Raw genomic sequence first — 21,313 nt, forward strand, 5'->3', positions numbered from 1 at the left:
CAAACAATGAGCCACTAGATACACCAAGAAACAGTTGTTTAGATACAATGTCATAAAATTGAATGTGCAGTCGCTAATTCATTTCCAGTGGATCGACTCCAAAGAAAGCCATCTGATGTCCTTTTATGTCCAAATCAATTTACAGATTCAGAATTTAGGTTTATCCGTGTGTAGCACTAACTGATATGTACAGGAATGCCTACAGACACACACACAGGACACAATCATTTAGAGCAACAATTCCAACAACTGTACAAAGAAAATTTAAGCACCTTTAATTTCTGTCAACCCAATCATTCTAAACCCAAGCCTGTGTGATTGTGAGCTCAAATGTGGTTTCCAGACTAATTCCTTCAGTATTTTCAGCTGTGTGGCGATTCAGCAGAGCTGAAGGACATCCATCTGCCGGATTCGTTTAGAAATGTGATCACAGGGGACATCAAACCATGTCTTTGAGTGGCTGTTCAGGGTGTCACAGTCCTCTCTGAGCTCTCCTTCTGGCTTCTGGTTATCTGGGTCTGAGCTCCACTGATCCCAGTATCTGTGACGGAAAGAGTAGGGAAGAAAGCGGGAAAAATAGGACAGGCTATAAATAACAAGGAGCATTTTTGACAACGTTAGAAGGGCAAATTTGTTATTGAAGTCCACCTTTCTCTGTTAAAATAGGTTCACCTCCCACTGAGCCCCGAATTATGGCTGGATTCATGTATGGTTCCATTAAAAAAAGTCAGAAGTTTTGATACTAGGACAAAGATTCTACCCAAAGTGACACATTCTCTTCTTTGCTGCATTATAACACTGCAATCTATCCTCCAAGTGTGACCCATCAAGTCATTCCCTGTAGCAAGAACCCCCGTCACCAGCAGTGAGCCGCTCCAAAATAAATTCAAGTGGATACATTCCCCACACCAGGGGGATCATTTACACTGGTAGGATGCAGCAAATACAAGCATATGTGTAAAATATACTTTAAGTCAAGTCAAGTTTATTTGTATAGCCTAAGAATATCCCAAACAATGCCTCAAAGGGCTTTAGAGAGACGGCTCCCAACTCAGCTCAACCTCCCTAAGAAGACAAGGACAAACTATGAGGGCAAAAATAGATGAAGAAACTTAAGGGGGAAGAGAATAGATGTGCCATGGGAGCTGTTACTTAACTGTTAAGAAGGAGAAACAGAGACAAAAGTAAAGATCATGTCCGTTCTCTATCTGTCTTTGAAAAGCGCTCACCTAACACGCTGTAGTAATCATTCATCACACAGCTGGATGCTTGTGCAGCTTGCAGGGAGGCCAGAGCGAGAGAGGGGGGGAGAGAGAGAGAGAGAGAGAGAGAATGATTGTCTTAATGGTTTCTTGTTCACCACTGACTTCATCACCTCTGCAGACTTGTGCTTTTCAGAACAGTGCGTCTCTGCATGGGTTTATTGCTGGTGTTGTGGAATGATTGATTTCTTACGAGTTCCCTCGCGGCTGTAAGAAATTATCATTTACCAAAAAATCATTAACAGAGCGAACTTACTGTGATTGCACTGCTAAATGTATATCGACATCTGTTTGCTCTACATCAATTTCGCCACTTCCACTTCACCTGCTTAATAATTTCTAACACAGAAATAATTCATAGAGAGAATGTATTTGAATAAGACTTTCATTTCACAATAAGTCATAATGCCAGATGACACAAATAATATGTGTACAGCTTGATAAAGTGGCTGTTATTATTCTTTTATCCAGGAAGCCAATTGTAGTGTTTTACCTCAAATCTGCAGTTTCATGGCAAAATACTAGTACTAGAAAATATATAGACTGAACCGAAGTCAACATAATGTACCAGTGCTATGAACAATATTCTGAGTTTTTACGGAGGTTTATGATATGAAATGTTAACTGTTTGCTAAAGGTGTTATATGGCTGCACACACAGCCCCCATGCGGATTATTGGGTCGAACTGAACCATTACTGAGCAAATAAACAGTACTCATAGGGAAATGAAAACATTTGTACTACCACTTTACCACTTTACCACTTTACCTCTTTACCACTGACTCAGACTGGCACTGCGGTTAGGAGTATTGGCTCATCCATCATGATGCAGCACCTAATGTGTGCTTGCGTATATTCATCGTCACATTCATAAAGTATAACTCAATCTGCTTTTTCCATCAGCACACTGCGTTATAAATACATTCGTCATAGGTGCGGCAAAGATTTCTTATTATCTCCTTCCCTTGCTGAACATCAATGACTCATCGTTTTCAGAAACTATAATTGTACTCAGTACTTTTTTTATGTGCGTGCCTGTGTGTGTGTGAGGAAGTGAGGGGTGGTGATGATAGATCAAGCGAGTGCAGCCTCAGTGGTGTTTATTTTAAATGAGGGCGTCCTCACAAGAACACTATCAGGCCGAGCTGCCAGAGACTCCAGGCCCTGAAGGAGAAATATTTCACAATTATAGACTTTTGTGCTTTTTCTATTACATGACCCTCGCCGGACTGGAGAGAACGCTTCGTCTTTTTTATAGCCAATTACAGCTGTCCGAAAGGCCCACTGAGCTAAAATAAAGAGAGAATAATCAAGAATGAATGAGCGATAGCAGGAGGATAAGAGAGAGAGAGAGAGAGAGAGAGAGAGAGAGAGAGACAGACTGGCAGGTATGTTTCATGCTCACGTACACCGAGCGGAAACACAGGATAGCGTCAGACTGTTTACAGAGCAGAGTGGGTGTGATGTTGCTGCAGATGGAGGCCAAAAAGTCAATAAGAAGCAGCAGAGCAGACTGACTCGTCAAACACTCGATGGCTGCCTTCAGTCCCACAGAGCCTGATTAGACACAAGCAATCCACTGCGGCGAAGCTGTCAATTACTGCGTTTAATCCCCCGGTGTAGTGTCAAGTACACACTTTGAGCATGTGGAGGTAATAGAGAAAAAGCAGTTTTATCAGTATTTGCACGTTTACTATTCCCCGAAGATTACACATGAGCCGAAAATTGCAGTCTGAGCTCTTTCTTTTGTATCTGCCACAGTCGGATACCTGCGCACACAAGTCGAGTCGTAAGTGCTCTAATGTGCAAATAAGACGCGAGTCATTCATGTCTCGCTATGCCGATTGTAACAGTGACTCAGCAGTTGTAGCGCTGGAGTCCAACATTTCAAACTGCTTAATGGGGATTTTAGAGTACAATCAATGCATATTTTCATCAAACTTTCATGAAATAAAAATGATTGAGGTACTTGGTTTTTAATTGGTACAATAAACAGAGAGAGGAGGATCCATAATAATCCACAATAGTTTGTAAAAATGAAAAACTACTGTAGCTGTGCTGTGCTGCCCCTGATCTTTAATAACTAAAATAGCATTAGAACATAAACGCACGCTCAGAGGGTTTATTGATTCGTTCTAAGGCTCTCTCTCTCTTTCACACACACACACACACACACACACACAAACACGAAGGTAAGCTACTGCAGCTGATCTTGAATAAAATCAAATTGTACACGGGGGCATACATGCGTGCTAAGAGGGTTGAGTGATAAGTTCTGAGCCTCTCAGGTAAGTAAGTAATCGATTTATATAGGCTGTGATACTTTTGTTGAAGTAAAATGGGGAATTGCAACTTTCAGATGCCTCTCTTGTGTATTATGGACCAACTCGTGCACAAATCAGTGATTATGTTTTTGCTCAGTGATTACAATGATTGTGTAAGTTGTCACATTGTGGTGATCTTAACTCCGCCTCCTAATCTTTGCTGGTGTGGTTTCTTCTGGCCCGGTGTCCTTATTAACACACTTTTTCACTCTGTCTCTCTTTGTTCCTCCTCTGCTCCCTAAAGGCTTTACTATCTCTGGTCCCAAGCAGCAATATTTTACCATGAAATTAAATTTGTTCCCGGCGGGTTGATTTATAGAGGTCTCCACTACGCTGTCTACACTACTGCAACCATAAACTAATGTGTTCTGAGAAATCCTTTATAGCTTCACTATACTGCCCCTCCTCCAGTACAATACAGGGATTATATAACACAATATTTCTGCAGAAGAGGAGGTCCTGTTGGTCCAAACAGTGATGTTCTTGCCTCAGCTTGTTGGTGTTACGTAATGCATTTCTACATGATGATGGTTTTGAACTCCATCTTCCTCATTATGACATAATTCTGTTTGCCCCTGTAGCTTTCTCAGCGTCTCACTCTGCTGGAGTTGCTGACTCCGGATGTGACAGCTGTGTGATGGACGTCACTTAAGTGTAGGTGTGTGAGTCAGAACGGGTGAAAATAGGTTTCAAAAATAGGAGTGAGAGAAAAAACACATCTTCAACTTCCTGACATTAATTAAGAAAAAATTCAGCTGGAACTGCAACCAACAACATAGTGATGGGGAAGCAGCCAGGATGTGTGTGTGTGTGTGTACTGTGTGTGTGTGTTGAGATGAAGGGCTTAGCTTTGAATCAAATGGAAAGGATACAGATTAAGGCTGTTCCTCGTTGCTTTGTTATGATGTAATGGCAAAAAAATCAATTCGTGGATCACAGAGATAAACACAAAATATGCCTCTTCTGCTTTAATTAGTTTACTTTTATTAAGCCGCCCACCCCCTCCACCACACACACACACACACACACACACACACACACACACACACACCCTAAACAGTACAAAAGCTGACAACACTGGAGGAAAAAAGCGGCAAGAAAAAAAATAGACATATACAAAATAGGCTTGGCAGTTTGTTAGAGCAACAGAGCGGACATCTGGTGTGTGTGTTATTGTAGAGGTGATATTGTTGCAGCTGCTCTGCTAATGAAGTGAATACAAATAAGCCCCGAAAGCAACACACACACACACACACACACACACACCACACACACAAAATGACATTGCTGAGTCATAGTATTTGTCTGCCAAGTAGAAAGCAGGGGACAGAGGAAGAGCAGCGGTCATGTAATGCAGGAAAATAAGGACCAACCAACCATCAAATGATCTGTGTGTGTGTGTGTGTGTGTGTGTGTGTGTGTGTGTGTGTGTGTGTGTGTGTATAAGGTCAGTCAAATGGATCAAATGCAAAGTAAAGCACTCGCATTATTGATCGAGCACTTTCTCACATCTGTCCAGTATTTTTGTGCAATCTGTAATTTCTTGCCCCTACACTTTGGCACAGCAGCTGCTCTATAAATCTATAAATCTACATAATACTCTCCAAGGGGGAGCTGAGAGAGAATAAATACATCTATTGGACTTTTTTCTCAAGCAAAGAAAGGATTGTCTTATGTAAGTTGAGTGACATCAATGTGTGTAAGTGTGTCTGTGCACAAGACTGAAACCTAAGGAACAGCACCAGAATAACTATTAATAACAATGGAACATCCTTTATTTATCCAGGTTAGCTTCACTCAGATGAAAGTTTATTGCAGGAGAGAGAATATTGAATTTACTGTAACTCCTGAGGCAGATCTGGTCCTGAGCTTGTTAGAGGATGGACTTACTTGGCTGGCCACTTGTTCTCAACCATCTCATGCTGTGCAGGTAGTGTGTAGCTGCTTAACACAGCTTTCATCCTCAAATTTGCTCCGTGTGATTTTCTACCAGAGGTTGATGAGAACCACAGAGAGGCAAGACACAATAGCGTCGGCAGGCTGGCAAAACAAAAAACAGCTGTGATTGTGCTTTGACTGTGTAGCTGAAATCCAAAGTTGCAAATTTGTCAACCGAGCTCAATCAGACTCCTCAGTGTTCTCTCTGGTGTGTGTGTGTGCGTGTGTGTGTGTGTTGATTTCCAAATGCGGTGCGGAGGACTCACAGTGCTGAGGGAGCCGTGGCAGCGCCATAATGAGACTGTACCCTGTAATCGTTACAGATGCCTGTGTCACTGCGACGCCAACCTGGCATCCACTCATCCCAAACGCTGTTCATCCCTCATCCAGGCTCTCACAGATGGACAATAGCTCATTATTCCAGCATTGTTCTGCCCAAATAAAATACTGTGCACTCAAAAATGTGAAAATGTGACGTGCATATCAGCTCCATTTCTGGGCGAGTTAAGTACGCAGTGTGTGTCTGACTAATCCATCCACTTCTGTCTTTTCTTTTCACTAGACTCCCTGCTGGCAGCCAGTGAGTGTTCTGAAAGGTTGCTGCATGTAGCGGATCAATGCTTCTGCTTTAATACGGAGTAGTTTAGAAAGTTTAGAAAGATGCCAGGAGATGGACGGCCATTTTACCACCTGGGACACACTACTAGATGAACGTGATGGATGGATGGATGGATGGACGATATAAGACAGAATTACATCATCATCATATTAATATTATCCACCAACCGAGCCAGAATTCCTCAGCACAAACATTCATTTCAATCAGATATTCGACTGGAAGTCTCGCTGGGCTCGTATTTTAATCCTATTTTCATGTCAGTGTGTGTGTGTGTGTGTGAGATTGAAACAACAGTCTTTTCCCAGTGGTATTCAGTTTTAGATTTATTTTGATGAAGCACCACTACGTGTCATACAGTATCAATATTTTATAGTTAATATATACATGAATATTTATAGAGGAGTGAGTGAAGCACAGAGTATTATACAGGAATATACAAAGAGAAAGAGAAGTGTACAACCAGTGTGAAGGACAGAAAGTTAGCAATGGTTATACACAATAAGATGGAGTTTGACTGTAATACAATCTCATGACATTTCATCCCTCCTCTGCCCCTCAGCTGACAGCTAACAGAGGTACACAGTCGAGTGGATATGACAGGGAGAAAAAAAAACACGTCTTGGTCTGCAGAGAAATTGAATAGGTTTCGATGTCGATGCTCGAAAATGTCTGTGTGTGTGTGTGCGGAGAGATCAGGTTCTGTAGAATCCTTTTGGCTTGGGGCTGAAACAGAGAATCACAGGTTTCTGTTTGAGTGAACGGAAAGAGTGATAGAGGTACGAGAGAGAGAGAGAGAGAAAGGGCGAGAGATTCAGTCAAGAAAAGGAGAGATAGTGTCACACGTGTAACGCCCTATTTGCATACAGTATGAGACGTGTGTGTGTGTGTGTGTGAGTGTGTATGAGACTTACTGTTTGCATTGGCAGAATCGATGCCTGGGCTGCCTCACCCTCCGCTGATGTCAGACAGAGAGAGAGAGAGAGAGAGAGAGAGAGAGAATAAATATAGATAAACTTTAATAAATGTGATAGGAAAACTAATAATTCAGTGCCATCTGGGAAGTGAGAGGAGAATGTTTGCCTGTGTCTTCTTTTGTCTGTGTCGTCGGATAAAGATGACAGTGAGGACGAGGAGGAGGATGAAGATGACTGAGGCGCCACATATGGTCACCAGCATCCACACGCTCAGTTTGGCCTCTGTAACGACAAGAGAGTGATGAAACAGAGATAAAGTATCTCAACTTCCTGCCATGAAACTCGGCGGCCACAAGGTCGTGCCCGTGTCACATTTCCTGCCCCCCCCCTCCCACTTCCTGCTCTCACCGATGCGCAGCACGATGGTGGCGGACGTCAGCCGCTTCTCGCTCTGCCACAGCTCGCATCTCCACGTCCCGTTGTGTCCTACGCCCACTTCCGGGACGGTGAGGTGGGCGGAGCCAGGGGCGTGTCCAAGAGACGGCAGGGTCAAACGCCCAGGTGGGAACCATCTCACCTCCAGGTCAGAGGTCAGAGCGTGACCCAGGCTGCAGGTCAGGTTGAGCTGCTGGCCGAATATCAGCTGTGTGCCCGGGGAGGAAAGGACTGGAGGGAGAGGAAGGAGGGAAGGAGGGAAGGAGGGAAGAGTTATGAGGGCAATAAACACCAGTTGAGTTTATTTCATTGTAGTATTTTGACATTTAATAGCAGGAGAAGCACAGGTGTAATTATTTAATGCAATTAAACTTAATACAGCTGTGGTTGGATTTATGAGCTGAACCTGTGCCTCTCCTGATGTGACGTGTCATAAAGTCCACAGCCATGAAGGTCCATTGCCTTCATTTCCCTGGAAGCAACGTTCACACTGTGAGGGGTCACATCAGGTGATCTCGCTCCTCTCTTATACAATAACAAAACAATAATAAAACCGCTTCAGTGTGAAAGCTTTGCTGCATGTATCCTCCTCATGGACGGAATCTTATATCCTCTATATTCCGCTTGTCTGGCTTTAGTTTATTGTATTGCGTCTGTCTGCTTGCTGTCTCCTCACACAGCTGAGCGACCTTCTGTCCCAGCTTCTTGTTTGCTCAGATTCTCTATTGTCGTCTTGATTTTGCCTGTTGTTTCCAGCTTTTGTGTGTGTGTGTATATATGAGTGTATATTCATCATACTGTTCCAGTTTCCATCTTCTTGTATTTTCACGTCTTGCCTTCTTGATCCTGTGCTGCCCGTCCCTGCCTCAGCTTTTCTGACCCCGCCGACCCTGCGTGACCCTCAGCTTTCCCCTCACCGTTTCCAAACCCTCCCAGCGTCTTGATCCCCTTTGTACTGTTGTCTGCTTTCTCTCTTCATCCCCTTAAAATGACAGCTAGGTCCATTTGTACAACTCACATTAGGCTCTGGCACATTTACGTTATAATCACTGGGCTGAAATAAATGTAGTTGATGTATGAAATTACGCCAACAAATTATACGAACATTCCAGTCTGTTTACACCATTAAACAAACTGTCACATTAAGTATGGTAGCGCTTCGCATATTTGATAGCAGATCGACGGCCTTCAGGGACGACAAATTGCTAATATGGACACACAGATGAAGAATAACAAACATGTGGGTCCAAAAGCAATATTCTTTCAAAGCACCCACACATCCCAGCTGCATCTATAGTTACTGCATTCGCTTAACTGGTTAAATAAATGTCAAGATTAAAAAAGTATGATCTCAGTCGTACATCATAAACACTGAAAACACAGAGTCCAATTAAAATGTGTTGTGTTGCTGCATTTTCTTTGGCAGGGGAGAATCTCATTATGCGATATTAAAACCAAACAAGTGGAGCTAAACAAGTGTGTGAGACAGATCACACCTGGGACGCCGCGTCCACATCCACTCAGGAGGAGGTAAAGCAAACTATCATCTCTGCTTTGATGCAAATACAGTAAAGAAATTGGACATGAATAAGATAAATTAGGATGAATTTGCATTTGAAGGATTTGTTTCTTGACAATATTAAACGTTGACTTACTTTCCAGCACCTCCACGTCCACAGTCCTCTTCAGCTCCACATCGTTTGGGAACTCCAGGCTGCAGTTGTACTGTCCTCTGTCCGTCCCTGCCGCCTGGTCTCTGTGCAAAGACAGAATGTTTTTGCTGGGGTCCGACGCCCGCAGGCCTCTGTCTTGGACGGTGTTCCAGGTGTGTGTATCCTCCAGGGAGAGGGAGAAGAGTCTCTGTGAGTCCCCAGAGGTGAGAGTGGCGTCGGCTTTAGGTGAGAAGCGCCACTGGCCTCCGTGGACGCCCTTTGCTTTGAGCTGGTCCCAAGAGGCTTGGGGGAGAATGGAGCAGGGGATGGAGAGAGGCGAGGAGACGGAGGTGTACAGAGGATGAGGAGGAGCTGGAGACAGGTCTAGATGAAGAGGGGGAAGAGAATTGAGTTATATTCAAGGGCACACTGCAGAAATAGATCATCTTATTTGTCTGTACATGTCTGGATTTGTCTCTCACTGCAGTAAATTAATGGTAAAATCTGTTTATAGGAATCCAAGTCGCATTTTTCACTCCACCAACAGGATTCCTCAAAAATGATAGAATTTGAAACAGAATATGAAATCTGACCCACTGGCAGATTCTTTTCACTCACACAGGATTTTGTGTTTTAACTCAACCGGATTTTCAGTCTTGAATGTGCCACACAATATTACACAGCCTTCATTTATTTTATTTAAAAATGATTGAAAACATAATCTAATATTAAGAATTAAGTGAAGCTAAATAAGGAGTAATCTTAAAAAAACACAAACACACATACACACACACGTATAGACACAATGGACATACACACAGTAACTCACCCAGTACATCCACATGAACTTTGACCTGGCTCTGCCTCTTATCGCTCTGGGTCAGCACACAGGTCCAGTCTCCCTGGTCTGGGCCTGACACCCTCACGATGAGCTCTCCGCTGGGGTTTGCCGCTCTTTGAGCTCCCTGTGGATTCAGCCAGTGGATCTGCGGCCTCGGGTGGCCCGGAGGAGTCGCTGCGATACAGGCCAGAGTCACCCGTTCTCCAGCCAGAACAGGGGAGCCTGGACTCAAACTCGCTGCAGGAGATGAGAAAAGGGAAAATAACAGGATGGAAATAATGAGAAACATTTCTATTTGTCATAATGTTCAACAGAAGGCAGCAAATAATCATGGACAATAACACACACAGCTTTGACAGTATTCACCCCGCACACTTTCCCTCATTTGGATATATTACAGCTAAATAGATTGAATTTATTCTTCCTTAGTCTGCACCATTTTATATTCATGCGGAGGAAGAAATGAATTAAATCCATTTTAAAGTTTGGCCGTGACATCAAAATGAGGTGAAGGTTGCAAGGAGTGAAGATGGTCTCATCCCACAGCGTGTTCAAACCTCAAATCAGCTTCAGTTACAATTTCTGCGATACAAAAATGTCCAGAATGTCCTATAAATAACATAAATAGCGCTTTAATCTGAAAACGCTGAAAAGGAATGCTGAATGACAGGACGTAGATGTGATGCTTACCGCTGAGTTTGGATAATCTGTACGTGTCGATGCTTTCTGGTTTGCTGTGCCCAGACTGTCTACAGATGAAAGTCCCAAAATCCCCCTCTTTGAGGGTCTTGATTGTGAGCGAGTTGTCAAAAATGGACACCCTGGAAGCCCATTGTGCATCTAAAGCAACAGTATAATGATGATCAGGAATGCCTTCAATCACATCACAGATTGTTGGTGAAACTAATGAAAGCCCCGTTCACCTTGACTGTACAAGAGGCTGCCGAGAGGATTGCGCGAGGCCAGTTGAGGTGTGCCTACTGAGCGAAAGTGCCAGGAGACGTACAATTTGTTCATGGGAATTGTAGTTGAGGGTATTATCTGGAAGGTAACCTTGCCTCCCAGCTGAGCGTACACCACCACCTCAGCCCCTGAGAGAGAGAGAGAGAGAGAGAGGAGAGAGAGTGGAGGGAGGTGATGCGGTCTGCACACTAACATGGAGAAATGTCCACTGCTTCTGCATACTACCTTCTGTTGAGATGAGCACAGTGAGGAAGACGAGGAGGGACTGGATAAAACTCTTCATTTTGGTCGCTGAAAAGAAAACCAGATTGATTTGTGACCTATTTGCATACACAGTTTATCCATGTGTGTATTAACCATCAAAGTCTTCTATGTGAGGAAGTGTTGAGCAAAAAACTCTGCAGGTTTTCTGTATTCTATAGAGAGCTTTTTCTACATCAAATTCTGATGCAAAATGTTTCAACCCGGCGGCGGCGGCGGCAACAGCAGAGAGGATTCATGGTGGTCTCAGATTTAAAGAGATTTGTGCAGATGAAAGGGCTCAGAGAGGTGAGAGTAGGCGGTCTGTGGTGGGCTTTGGAGGAGAAGAGACACACGAGTCAGGCGGAGCGTAGATGTCGGCTTGTGGTGGGCCCTGATTTAGTTAAGGTGCAGATTCTTATCCCGATGCTCCCCTCCTCTGCCTCGCACACCCCCTCTCTTCCTCCTCTGTTCCACGAAAGACGGATCTCTCCACGCTTAACGAGAGAAGACAGAGAGACCACAGCAGCAGCAGCAGCACACCTAGACTGTGGTTTAAGGCTGATCTTCTCTCTCTCTCTCTCTTTCTTTCTATTCCTCCCCATTTCCCCTCTTATTCATTGTGTGATGTCACATCTCTTATTCTTGCTATAATAGTTAAGTTAAAGCAACAAATCTAGGCTGAATTTGGATTTCTCTTTGAGGTGTTTGGGTTCAGATTAGATTGTTTTAGACGCGGGTTTCATCTGCCAAGCGCTCTGTAGGGGAGTTAAAGATCAAACAAGATGGAGTCTCACCAAGTTTGAGTTCAAAAGATAGAGTTCAGCTATTTTGTTGACAGAGGTGTGAAATAAAATGGTTTGATATGTGCAGCCAGTGTTCAATGTGGATCAAATTTACAAGATATTTAAATCAAATGCACTAATTTAATTATGATGTTTAGATTTTAACTGAAGAGACTTAAATATTCACAAAGGTTTTTTTTTCTCTTGAAGGTTTTGACAAATATTTGTAGCGGAGTACAGAAAGTTGTGAATGCTGCCAAAATAAAAATATCCTCATTCCAACCGAAGACAAAATCAGTTAGGAGGTAATGAATATACACAACGTGCTGTGAGATAGAGCGACGGCCCTTTAAGATGAAGCCGTATCGGGCAAAATGTTTCAAATTCATTCAAGTCACGTGGATTTGAGCGCTGACACAACAGTGAAGTTCTGCTGGCGGCTCCTGTTTGGCCCTGCAGGCATCGCGCTCCAAATCTGCGACGTCTGTTTGACAAGTACGACAAAAAACACTCCGACGTGTTTAGTTCCCTGTGAGCAGCTCCAAGAAATCTGACATAAAATAGATACTTTTAAAAAGCTGTGTAGCGCCGTGAAGAATTTAATCTTGTAAGCGTCCATTTTATCGCTTAAAGTTCAACCAGGTACAAGTTGTACCTGTGAACACACGTTATAAACAAAGAGATGGGATTTGGTGAAGATTAAGATAAATAGATGAGTGGTTTGAACTGAATACAGAGGAAAGTTTCAGAGGAAAGATCTCTTTGGTTGTTGTCGATCAAAGAGAGAGGAAGAGGGAAGACGAGGGTCAAACAGCAAAGAAGTGACAGAGGAAGAGCGACATGAACGAGGAACTGAAAGCACCGAACTGTCGGAGGTATAGAGTGAAGTATTATGGCCGACGTCGTTCTGATTCTGATGCTGAAATGCAATAACACAGTTTGAGCAAGAAAGAACCAAGTTACAACGACTTTACTCACAGAAACAAAGCCACGGAGCCGTGTTTGCTTTTTCCCATTATTCAAATTATATTTATTGGTGTCTGAAGTAGAATCTTGCAAAATACAGTTGGTTTGGAGGTTATTAGTGAGTTGTGTGTGTATCAGAGGACGTGGGTCGTTAAAGGTCAGCTGCTTTGTTCCCTGCTTCGGAATTTTGAGTGTGTTTGAGTTTGAAGCGATGAAGAAGAAACACAATATTTAACAAGACGCGGCCTTGTAACATTTTTATCACATTTTAGTTTAATTTTTCATGTCCTGCTTAATATTGCGGTGCTAAGTTAAAGACAAATAACTCTTATTTTCATCAATCTACAGGTTGTATGATTGAAAACATCTCAGGTTTGAGGTAAACGCTGATGTTTGCTCTATGATGTAATATTTAACTTGGTACATTTTGATCAATATGCATGAATACAAACTCAAAAACGTCCATATGATATACTCACAACAGCGGGGCGTCCCTGTGTGGTTCAGCAGTCTGGCGGAAATGATTGAATATTTAACCAACAAACTCCACTTTTAAGAGCCGACGCACCTCCCTCACCGCCGATTGGTCTGGAACAAAAGCACACAGAAGCACATCAAGCACAACGTCGGAATACTGACCTCTGATTGGTTGTCAGAGACGAAGAAGGTGAGACACTTACATCTTAAACCTGACCTAACTTCAGCTAATAGATGACTGAGATCTTTAGGCCACAGAATTTGCTGTACTGAAACTTTTGTTAAAACCATAATTTTGAATAAATGATGAACATTGCAAACTTTTATTTTTGAAACTATAAAATCTGCTCTATAGATAAACATAAATAACTTTTACATTTGACTTATTGGCTACTAACACAAAGTGATTTTCATTCGACATAATTGCCGAATCAAAATTCAAACCACGAACCAACCGTGAGACCAATCCTGACTAAAGTGGCTGATAAACGTAAATTAATTAACCTTTTGTAAGAACAAACTCGTAGATAAAACGCTCTAGCTGTACGGGAAACACAAATTGGTTAAATAAGTCACTTAGTATTCATGAAATCCCAAAGCGAGTCTTCATGTAACACACTGTTCTGTTCCATTCTCGTCTCCAGACACCAACAAGTTCCCTTTCGACAGCTTTATCGAGTTTCATCCACTGGTTGAACATTTTCTTTATTAAATTCACTTTAGCGGCTTTCAAATCCCAAAATATTGCATGACGTGCGGGCTGGTAACCACGAGCATCAACGTTTAAGATGAATGGAAGCTAAAGTTGTTTAATATCGTCGAAGCAAAAAGATTTCACTGAGATAAAATCCACACGCGCGTATAAATATAAAGAAAAAACTAAATATTCCCAAATTTAAATTGCTTCAACGGTGCATGAAGCGTTTTCTTTATCCACACTTTGTCAGCGTCTCATTAACATTCAGCATCTGCCGTTCACATCAGTGTTATCAAGTGAAATATGAAGAGAGAGACATTTTATGACAGCGCGACTTCATCAGACGGGAAATCTCTGGGGTTCATTTTTCACATTTAGTATCTGTGGAAAGTTTGACTTCTTCATTACTAACTAGGACTCCATTTCTCTAAGTGTGATCAAAGGCGTATCTGCGCAAGACCAAGTCGTTACGACAAACTCGTCAAAGCATCTGTGCAGGCCCCAGATATGAAAACGCTTCACACAACAGAGTCTCGATGCTGATAATACGCTTTGGCTTCTGATGAATGATGAAGAAGTTGTTGTTGATAATGAGGATTACTGGCAGGCACATGAATGGAATTAGCAGATTGTGTCCCCATTAAAAAAACACATCTTGCCTCTAAATAAGCCGACTGTGATCCATTCTAATTCACTTTTGTATTTGTGATATGAAGGAAACTAAATGTCGGCCCCCCCTGAGCAAATGGATCAAACTCAAACCTGTAATCACTCATTCATCCTTTGCGTGATGCTTTGTGCACCTGTGTGTGTGTGTGATCCAGACATCTGCTCGCACTTGTTGCACCCAATACACTGCACCACGACAGTGAAAACATCTGTGGACGCTTTGTTCTTTGCCTCTGTGAGCGTCGTGTGGCCCTTATTGAAAGAAAATGGAGTATTATCGTAGAACTGTGCGAGTGTGTCACCCATCCGAAGGAAAGGACAAAGCAAAACTGTGACTTTTGGGGTTAATGCGTTCAATCTAACACCGTTTACTGCTCATGTGTAAGTTAACATTTACAATAAGGTAGCAAACTGATCACATGTGGTGTAATGAGGGCTAAATATGTTCAATACGGTGCATTACTTTTGAAGAAACTAGGAGAAAAAGGAGTGAGAAGTAAAATGTTCTGTCCTACAAAATATGCAAATCATTATAAAGTTGGTGATTGATTCTCAAAACCAGGACAGAAAGTTTCCTAAATGAGGGAGTTTAGTCCTCATGCAGACAGCAACAGGGGGAACAAAGTATTGAAAATATATATTGCCTCAGACTGACGCAGTTTGAGACGTGTGTGAGTAGAATTTTTGTTGTTTTTGTTGAATTTCTGATTCAGCTGGTCCCGTGTTGGAGGCAGAGAGCTACAGCGAGCCGCAGGGGAGCACAAACACAACGCTGAGGTGGTTTACAGGCACAAACCACAACAAGGACAAAACAAACATGTCGCTCACGTCTCATGTGTCTCTCTGAGGTTTCTCTTCTTCTCTGCTCACCTCTGTACTGCCATCATGAAGCAGTCGAAGCTGCTTCTGTTCCCTCTGTGCGCCAAGAGACACAAAACCTAACAACACCTCACAAGTCAGTGTCCAATTTAAAGCTGTTTTCTGTCTCCGCGGATACAAACAATCGCATTTTTCAGGGTTGCGACTCTGGTGGAAAACACCTGAAAGTGAGGACTCCCTCATTAGTCACACACACACAGTGAGTGAGTGAGTGTGTGTGTGTGTGAGAGTGTATCACATCGTGTCATTACTGAAAGAGAAAAAGACCAAACAGTGTGGGCCAGAGGGAAGATGAAGGGTGATTCACTCTTCCTCATCTCTCTCCTACACAGGGTTCCCCTCGGCTTGCCTTCTGCTGTTAGGTGAGCAGAGTGTGTGTGACTAAACTGAAGCAGACAACGACAACAACAACGACAACAACAATGTGTGTGTGTATGTGTGTGTGTGTGCGTGCGTGTGTGCGTGTGTGTTTTTTCCGAGATTTCAGAACCTAAATATTAAAATGTCAGTGGAAATGAGGTAGAAAATCAGAGACAAAGTGACATTCTGAGAGCATTTGTTTGTGTTACATCATGAGGGAAACTTCATTCAACCTCCGAGTTGTGAAACAGTCGACGAACGCAGAAAAACGTTGTCTCTCCCACTCACTCACTCCTCCTCCCCTCATCTGTACACACTCACGCCTCATGTTAAGGTCTGCCACTGTAATGTTTGCGGGCTGCTGCATCATCAGAATGGAAAGACAGATCATCCTCATCATCATCATCAGCGTCAGTGTTAAATCTGAACATTGATGCTCCGTGTCTATGTGTGTATTAATTTGACAAATGTTGTCAGTTTATTTTGAACATGATCCCGTCGAAGCTCACAGTTACAGTAAAGGAAAGTGATGTGGTTAAATGTCGATTGATCCAAAATCCGTCGGTCAAAAGGTTCTAAAGTGATTTTGCTGTAACTTGCTGCAAAGATGAGGCGACTGGTTACATTCTGATGCAAACTCCTTATCGTTTAGGGATAGTTTGAAAGCTCTCTTTCCTCTCCTGAATGCAGTTTGGTCCAGATTCAGATTAGGATTCACATTAATGAGAAGGAATGGAGCTTCAAACTCACTGCTTCTTCAGCAGCAGGCAAATGGTTTTAACACATCTGTACTAACATCGAGATACATCCAGAAAAATATCACATTTATTACAGTTGTTCCTCTCTCTCTCTCTTTATGCCAGTGAGTTATCAGAGGAATGCATTTATTCAATCTCAGCTTGCTTGACGTGTGTGAGCTCTAATGGCCTGCCTATGCTTACAGTCATATAATACAGTAATCAGGATAACCAAAATTATTCATCCAGATTGTTGTCGAGGAGAAAAACACATCCGATAGCGTTCCTAAGCTCATCTCAGTCACCCAGACAGTAAAATGTGTCTGAGGTTTGGAAGGTCTGGATGGCTGCTGCGCCAGAATAAATGTGGTTATTATTTCCCCCAGATTAGTTTGAGCTGAACGAGCCGCTCCAACAAGCGACAGAATGTCTCCCGTGATTACATGTTCCACCTCCCAGGCCTCTCAAAGAAATGTCCTCCTACAAACCGACAAGAAAGGATTTGACAGGAGGAGCACAGTTTGTTCCCGAGGATCCAGGTACATTTAGAGCCTTCGGAAGATCACATGTGTACATTTTGGGGTTTGATTGTATTTGTTCAGGCTCGCATTTTCACCAAAACGCAATATTATCAGTACCGTAAGTGTACAAAGGCCCCAACTGCAAGCGTCGTACTCTAGAAGGTACGATTCTGCACCGCGTGTGTGTGATTTGTTGCCTTTTGTAAAACTTCTCTCATTCCTGCACCACAGCAATATGCTCATAAAACTCGGTAAGATGTTCCGCAAACAAACTTTCCAATAACTTTGTTCAACCTGACTGTCATTACGTCGACCCCCAATGACTCCACACACACTTTCCACAACACAGTTTGAGAACCATCAATTGAGCTAAAACGGGTCGCCAGACAACAATTTAAAAACCAAAGCAAATGCACAACTTTTCTGGAAGTCTATTCGCAGATCTGCCGCGGAAGTCCCGGCGTTCAGTCAGACTCAGATCGCTGCTCAGTAAGTGAGACAAACACAAACTTTAACCCTAAATTCCTCATTGATCAGATCAGTTGTCAGCCAATCACATCGTTGGGACCAATTATTGGAACGGCAACATTGCAGCAGCAGCAGCAGCATCAACGCTGACAGATGATCACTGAGAGATGATCAATCATCTACTGTAGACCCACAGAGAGAGTTTGGGTTCAGATATGTTACAGGAGACACACAAAGTAAACAACTCAGCAGTTATTTCCTCAAAGTTCCAGCTCTGTTAGGACGTTGTAACTTCCTCTCCTGCGGCTGAAATCGTCTCATAACTGAGCCACTTCATGTTTGCAGTTCTGATAAATAGAAGTTACGTCAGAGTTCAAGTCCTTTTTCCATTGTTTTGTCTGACATGTCACAATAAATCTGCAAAACAATTCTGTTTACATTCATAAGATACAAACCATTCTGCTGAATGAGAGATGGTTCACTGACCGGAATTTCGCTCACCATGTTGTTGCGCTGATGGAGTGAAAAGTGGAAACAGAGGAGGGAGGAACACACACACACACACACACACACACACTCACAGCTGAACAATCTCAGTTTCTCTTTGAATCAGAAAAAGTGTGTGTGTGTGTGTGTGTGTGTGTGTGTGTGTGTGTGTGTGTGTGTGTGTGTGTGTGTGTGTGTGTGCGCGTGCGTGTGTGCGCGTGTGTGTGCGTGTGTGTGAGACAGAGAGAGAGAACTGAGTGATGCAGATGTTTATGAAGCCATGAAAAGGGAATCCTATTGTTTCATAAAAAAGCTCCCACAGTGCTGTGTCTTATGCTTTCATAACAGTTTAGCACCGACTGTGTGAGCATTTCAAATACACACACACACACACACACACACACACACACACACACACACACACAACAACAACAACAACTTTGGCAAAATAAATGTAATTCTCATGGCCAATATGCTGCACAGAGGATAGATTGCATTATTTACTACGTGTCCCTGAATGTAACAGTTTTTTTGCAGTGGTGAGAGACTCGACTTTAACTTTAACCCTTTGACTCTGAGACATTTGCCACATTCCTCAAACCTAAAGATTATAAATGATACCAAATAAAAGAGTTCAGTGGATCAGCGCCTCATTTCACAGATGCACGTTTCCCCACTTACAGCGGTTAAATAGCTCTGAAATATGATGTTTCTCTTGACAGTTATGTTTGCGTTTTGCATGGTATAATAAAGTTATCTAGAAAGTGATAAACACAAGTAATAATTGCATGATTTGCGGTAATCGAGTTGGCCTGAAGTCGGCGGTCCTGACAGCGTAACGACATAATCCAGGTTTGCTTCATGTTGGATTCCTCTGGTGTGTGTGTGTCCATTATACCTGTCTTGCGTAATCCCGCTGTACATCGAGCCGCTCTTAAGGATTACTCAGACAATCAATCAAACACGGCCATGTCTACTTTATTTGCTCCATTTAAGAATCGATCAATACCTTGTAATCAATACGCCGCCGTAAACACAGAACACATTTTTTTGCCAGCACACGCGGTAAAGGCGAGTAAATGAACACGGAGCCTGAAGAGGCCCATTTCTCCTGTGGCCGTGTTTACTGATGAACTATCTCTATTAAAGCACATCAAGTACCAAATCCATACGGACGTGTAGGCACTATATGTACACGTTGTACTTAATCAGGCATTTGGTTCTGTTCTGCTGACGTTCTTACACATCAGAGTCACACTCCTAAACACCTTTACAGAATAATTTGTCTAATAGTACTGACGTTACAGCTGTGGATCAAACTGACGCTCTGATACAGCTCATGTTACTGTTTCATTTGTTTCCTGTATTGAAGCAGAAAAGCCTTTTTGAGTCGCACTGAATGTGACATAACATAATTCAAATATAACGTTGACGCCAAGTACAAATATGGGAGTATTTCTTCTGCACTATTCTTTAGGCAGCCTTGCTCATATACTGCATGATGTGAGATGTTTACACACTAAACCATCACATTAAGGTGATATTAAGGAATCTATGAGTATGAGACATTTATGATGATGTGTTCAATGCTGTAAAACCCTTTATGGACACCATTACTGTCCAAAACATCAATAAAAAAAACAAAGACAAAATATCTATTTCCCTTTTTAAATCCATTCCATATTTCCCTTTTAAGGCTCTTTCTTTCAACTTAGACGTTATTACTATTTTGTGTTGATAGCCGCCATTTTTTCTCACTTTTAAGCCACGCATTACAGATTACGGTGTCAAAGCGTTACAACACCGAGCTGCGTTTGAAATATCCGTATTTCTTGAACACGTCCAAACAGTAGGGATGATTCTAACGGCTTTGGAATACAAATTACAGGATTAAGAATCGTTTCAATAACACGGATACGTCAAAGCTTCAGTTATCGTTCCATCTTATAGAAAGTCTGCTGTACCTTTGTAAACAGGGACCATTACTTTTATTAAAGTCACACATATGTTTTCAGTGTTTTACTCCACTAACTAAACTTTGTGTACATTTTGGTGTAAGATGAGCAGAAATGAAAACCTCATACACACCAACACCCACAAAACCTGCAGAAGCGTAATCACACACAAAAGTGTTGCAAGAGTGTACCCACACTCTTATTCAGAGTGTGTGCAATGTTGAAATCTCAGTCTGAATGAGGACACACACTCAAGTCAAAACACATCCAGACAAAGAAAATCATCTTATTCATTTGTGCTCATTAACAGAATATCACCTCGCATTCAACCAGAACACTGATGGATTCTGCTTCGCGTGTTTCCCCAGAGGATTTGTGAATCTTTGTGTCAGCTTGTCAAGGCCACAGCAGGTCTAAACAAGAGAGACGCCGCAAAACGAGGCCGAGGCCGAGGCTGAAGAAAATCAATTCAGTCTGAGAACGGAGACGAGAAAGTTTTAAAGTCGGCGCGGCCTGAAGCTCTGCAGCCTCGGCCCTCTGAGCCTCTGAGTGCAGACAGCAGCAGATAGTGAGGTCAGAGCTTCTATAAACTATTTGTGCTGTAAGACGCAGACGGATTGTCCCCCGTGAACGTCCCTCTGCTAGTAAATGTCCTCTAAGTCAGTGTGTGAGGGGCAGAATACGGAAATTGTGTGTGTGTGTGGAGTACTTACGTGTGATGTGCTGATGTGATGATGTGCTCTGTGCTGCGATGAGTTCTGCTCTGACATTTGGTGAGCTCGTATGCACTGTAGACACACACACACACACACACAGGAAGTCACAGCCGTATGATCCCATCCTCTCTTTGATGTATGTTCTAATGGATGACATAGAATTTACATACGCACACAAAAGCATACACACGTACACCTACACACAGGTGGCAGCGGAAGGAAGTAAACCTTATTATGCAACTCAACCTGGTGTTACAAAATAATTCAGACTCTTTTATTCATAGATAATTTTCTCCCTGGTTTGTGTGAGTGAAAAGGAGCCGTTGGTGGTCTTGAATGAGTGTTACTGTGTGTGTAACAGGTGTGTATCGAGCATTTGGGCACACGCGGTGCTGCACGAGCAGAACAC

At 42.7% G+C, this 21,313-nt stretch overlaps 2 protein-coding genes across 4 annotated transcripts; both read right to left on the reverse strand.

The window, feature by feature from the left end:
- Positions 1–378: 378 nt before the first annotated feature.
- cldc1 (C-type lectin domain containing 1) lies at positions 379–5,818 on the reverse strand. Its single transcript, XM_076154624.1, has 3 exons — positions 5,791–5,818; positions 2,672–2,819; positions 379–586 (listed from the first exon to the last, which is right to left on the reverse strand). The coding sequence occupies exons 1-3, from the start codon at positions 5,816–5,818 to the stop codon at positions 379–381; spliced, it is 384 nt and encodes a 127-aa protein (XP_076010739.1).
- Positions 5,819–6,453: 635 nt separating this feature from the next.
- Positions 6,454–20,991, reverse strand: cd4-1 (CD4-1 molecule). Of its 3 annotated transcripts, none has more exons than XM_076154829.1 (11): positions 20,902–20,991; positions 13,419–13,527; positions 11,174–11,239; positions 10,909–11,076; positions 10,676–10,825; positions 9,974–10,222; positions 9,148–9,528; positions 7,466–7,723; positions 7,224–7,339; positions 7,055–7,098; positions 6,454–6,866 (listed from the first exon to the last, which is right to left on the reverse strand). In XM_076154829.1, the coding sequence occupies exons 3-11, from the start codon at positions 11,229–11,231 to the stop codon at positions 6,836–6,838; spliced, it is 1,455 nt and encodes a 484-aa protein (XP_076010944.1). In that variant the 5' UTR covers positions 11,232–11,239; positions 13,419–13,527; positions 20,902–20,991; the 3' UTR covers positions 6,454–6,835. The 3 variants fall into 3 exon arrangements, with proteins under 3 accessions (XP_076010944.1, XP_076010945.1, XP_076010946.1); XM_076154830.1 differs by lacking the exon at positions 20,902–20,991 and adding an exon at positions 18,249–18,314; XM_076154831.1 differs by lacking the exon at positions 20,902–20,991 and adding an exon at positions 18,234–18,293.
- Between the last annotated feature and the right edge of the window lie 322 nt (positions 20,992–21,313).

Source organism: Genypterus blacodes, unplaced genomic scaffold (genome assembly GCF_046128005.1).
Source record: "Genypterus blacodes isolate CSIRO-AG114 ecotype Tasmania unplaced genomic scaffold, CSIRO-AGI_Gbla_v1 ptg000063l_1, whole genome shotgun sequence".
NCBI classification, from domain to species: domain Eukaryota; kingdom Metazoa; phylum Chordata; class Actinopteri; order Ophidiiformes; family Ophidiidae; genus Genypterus; species Genypterus blacodes.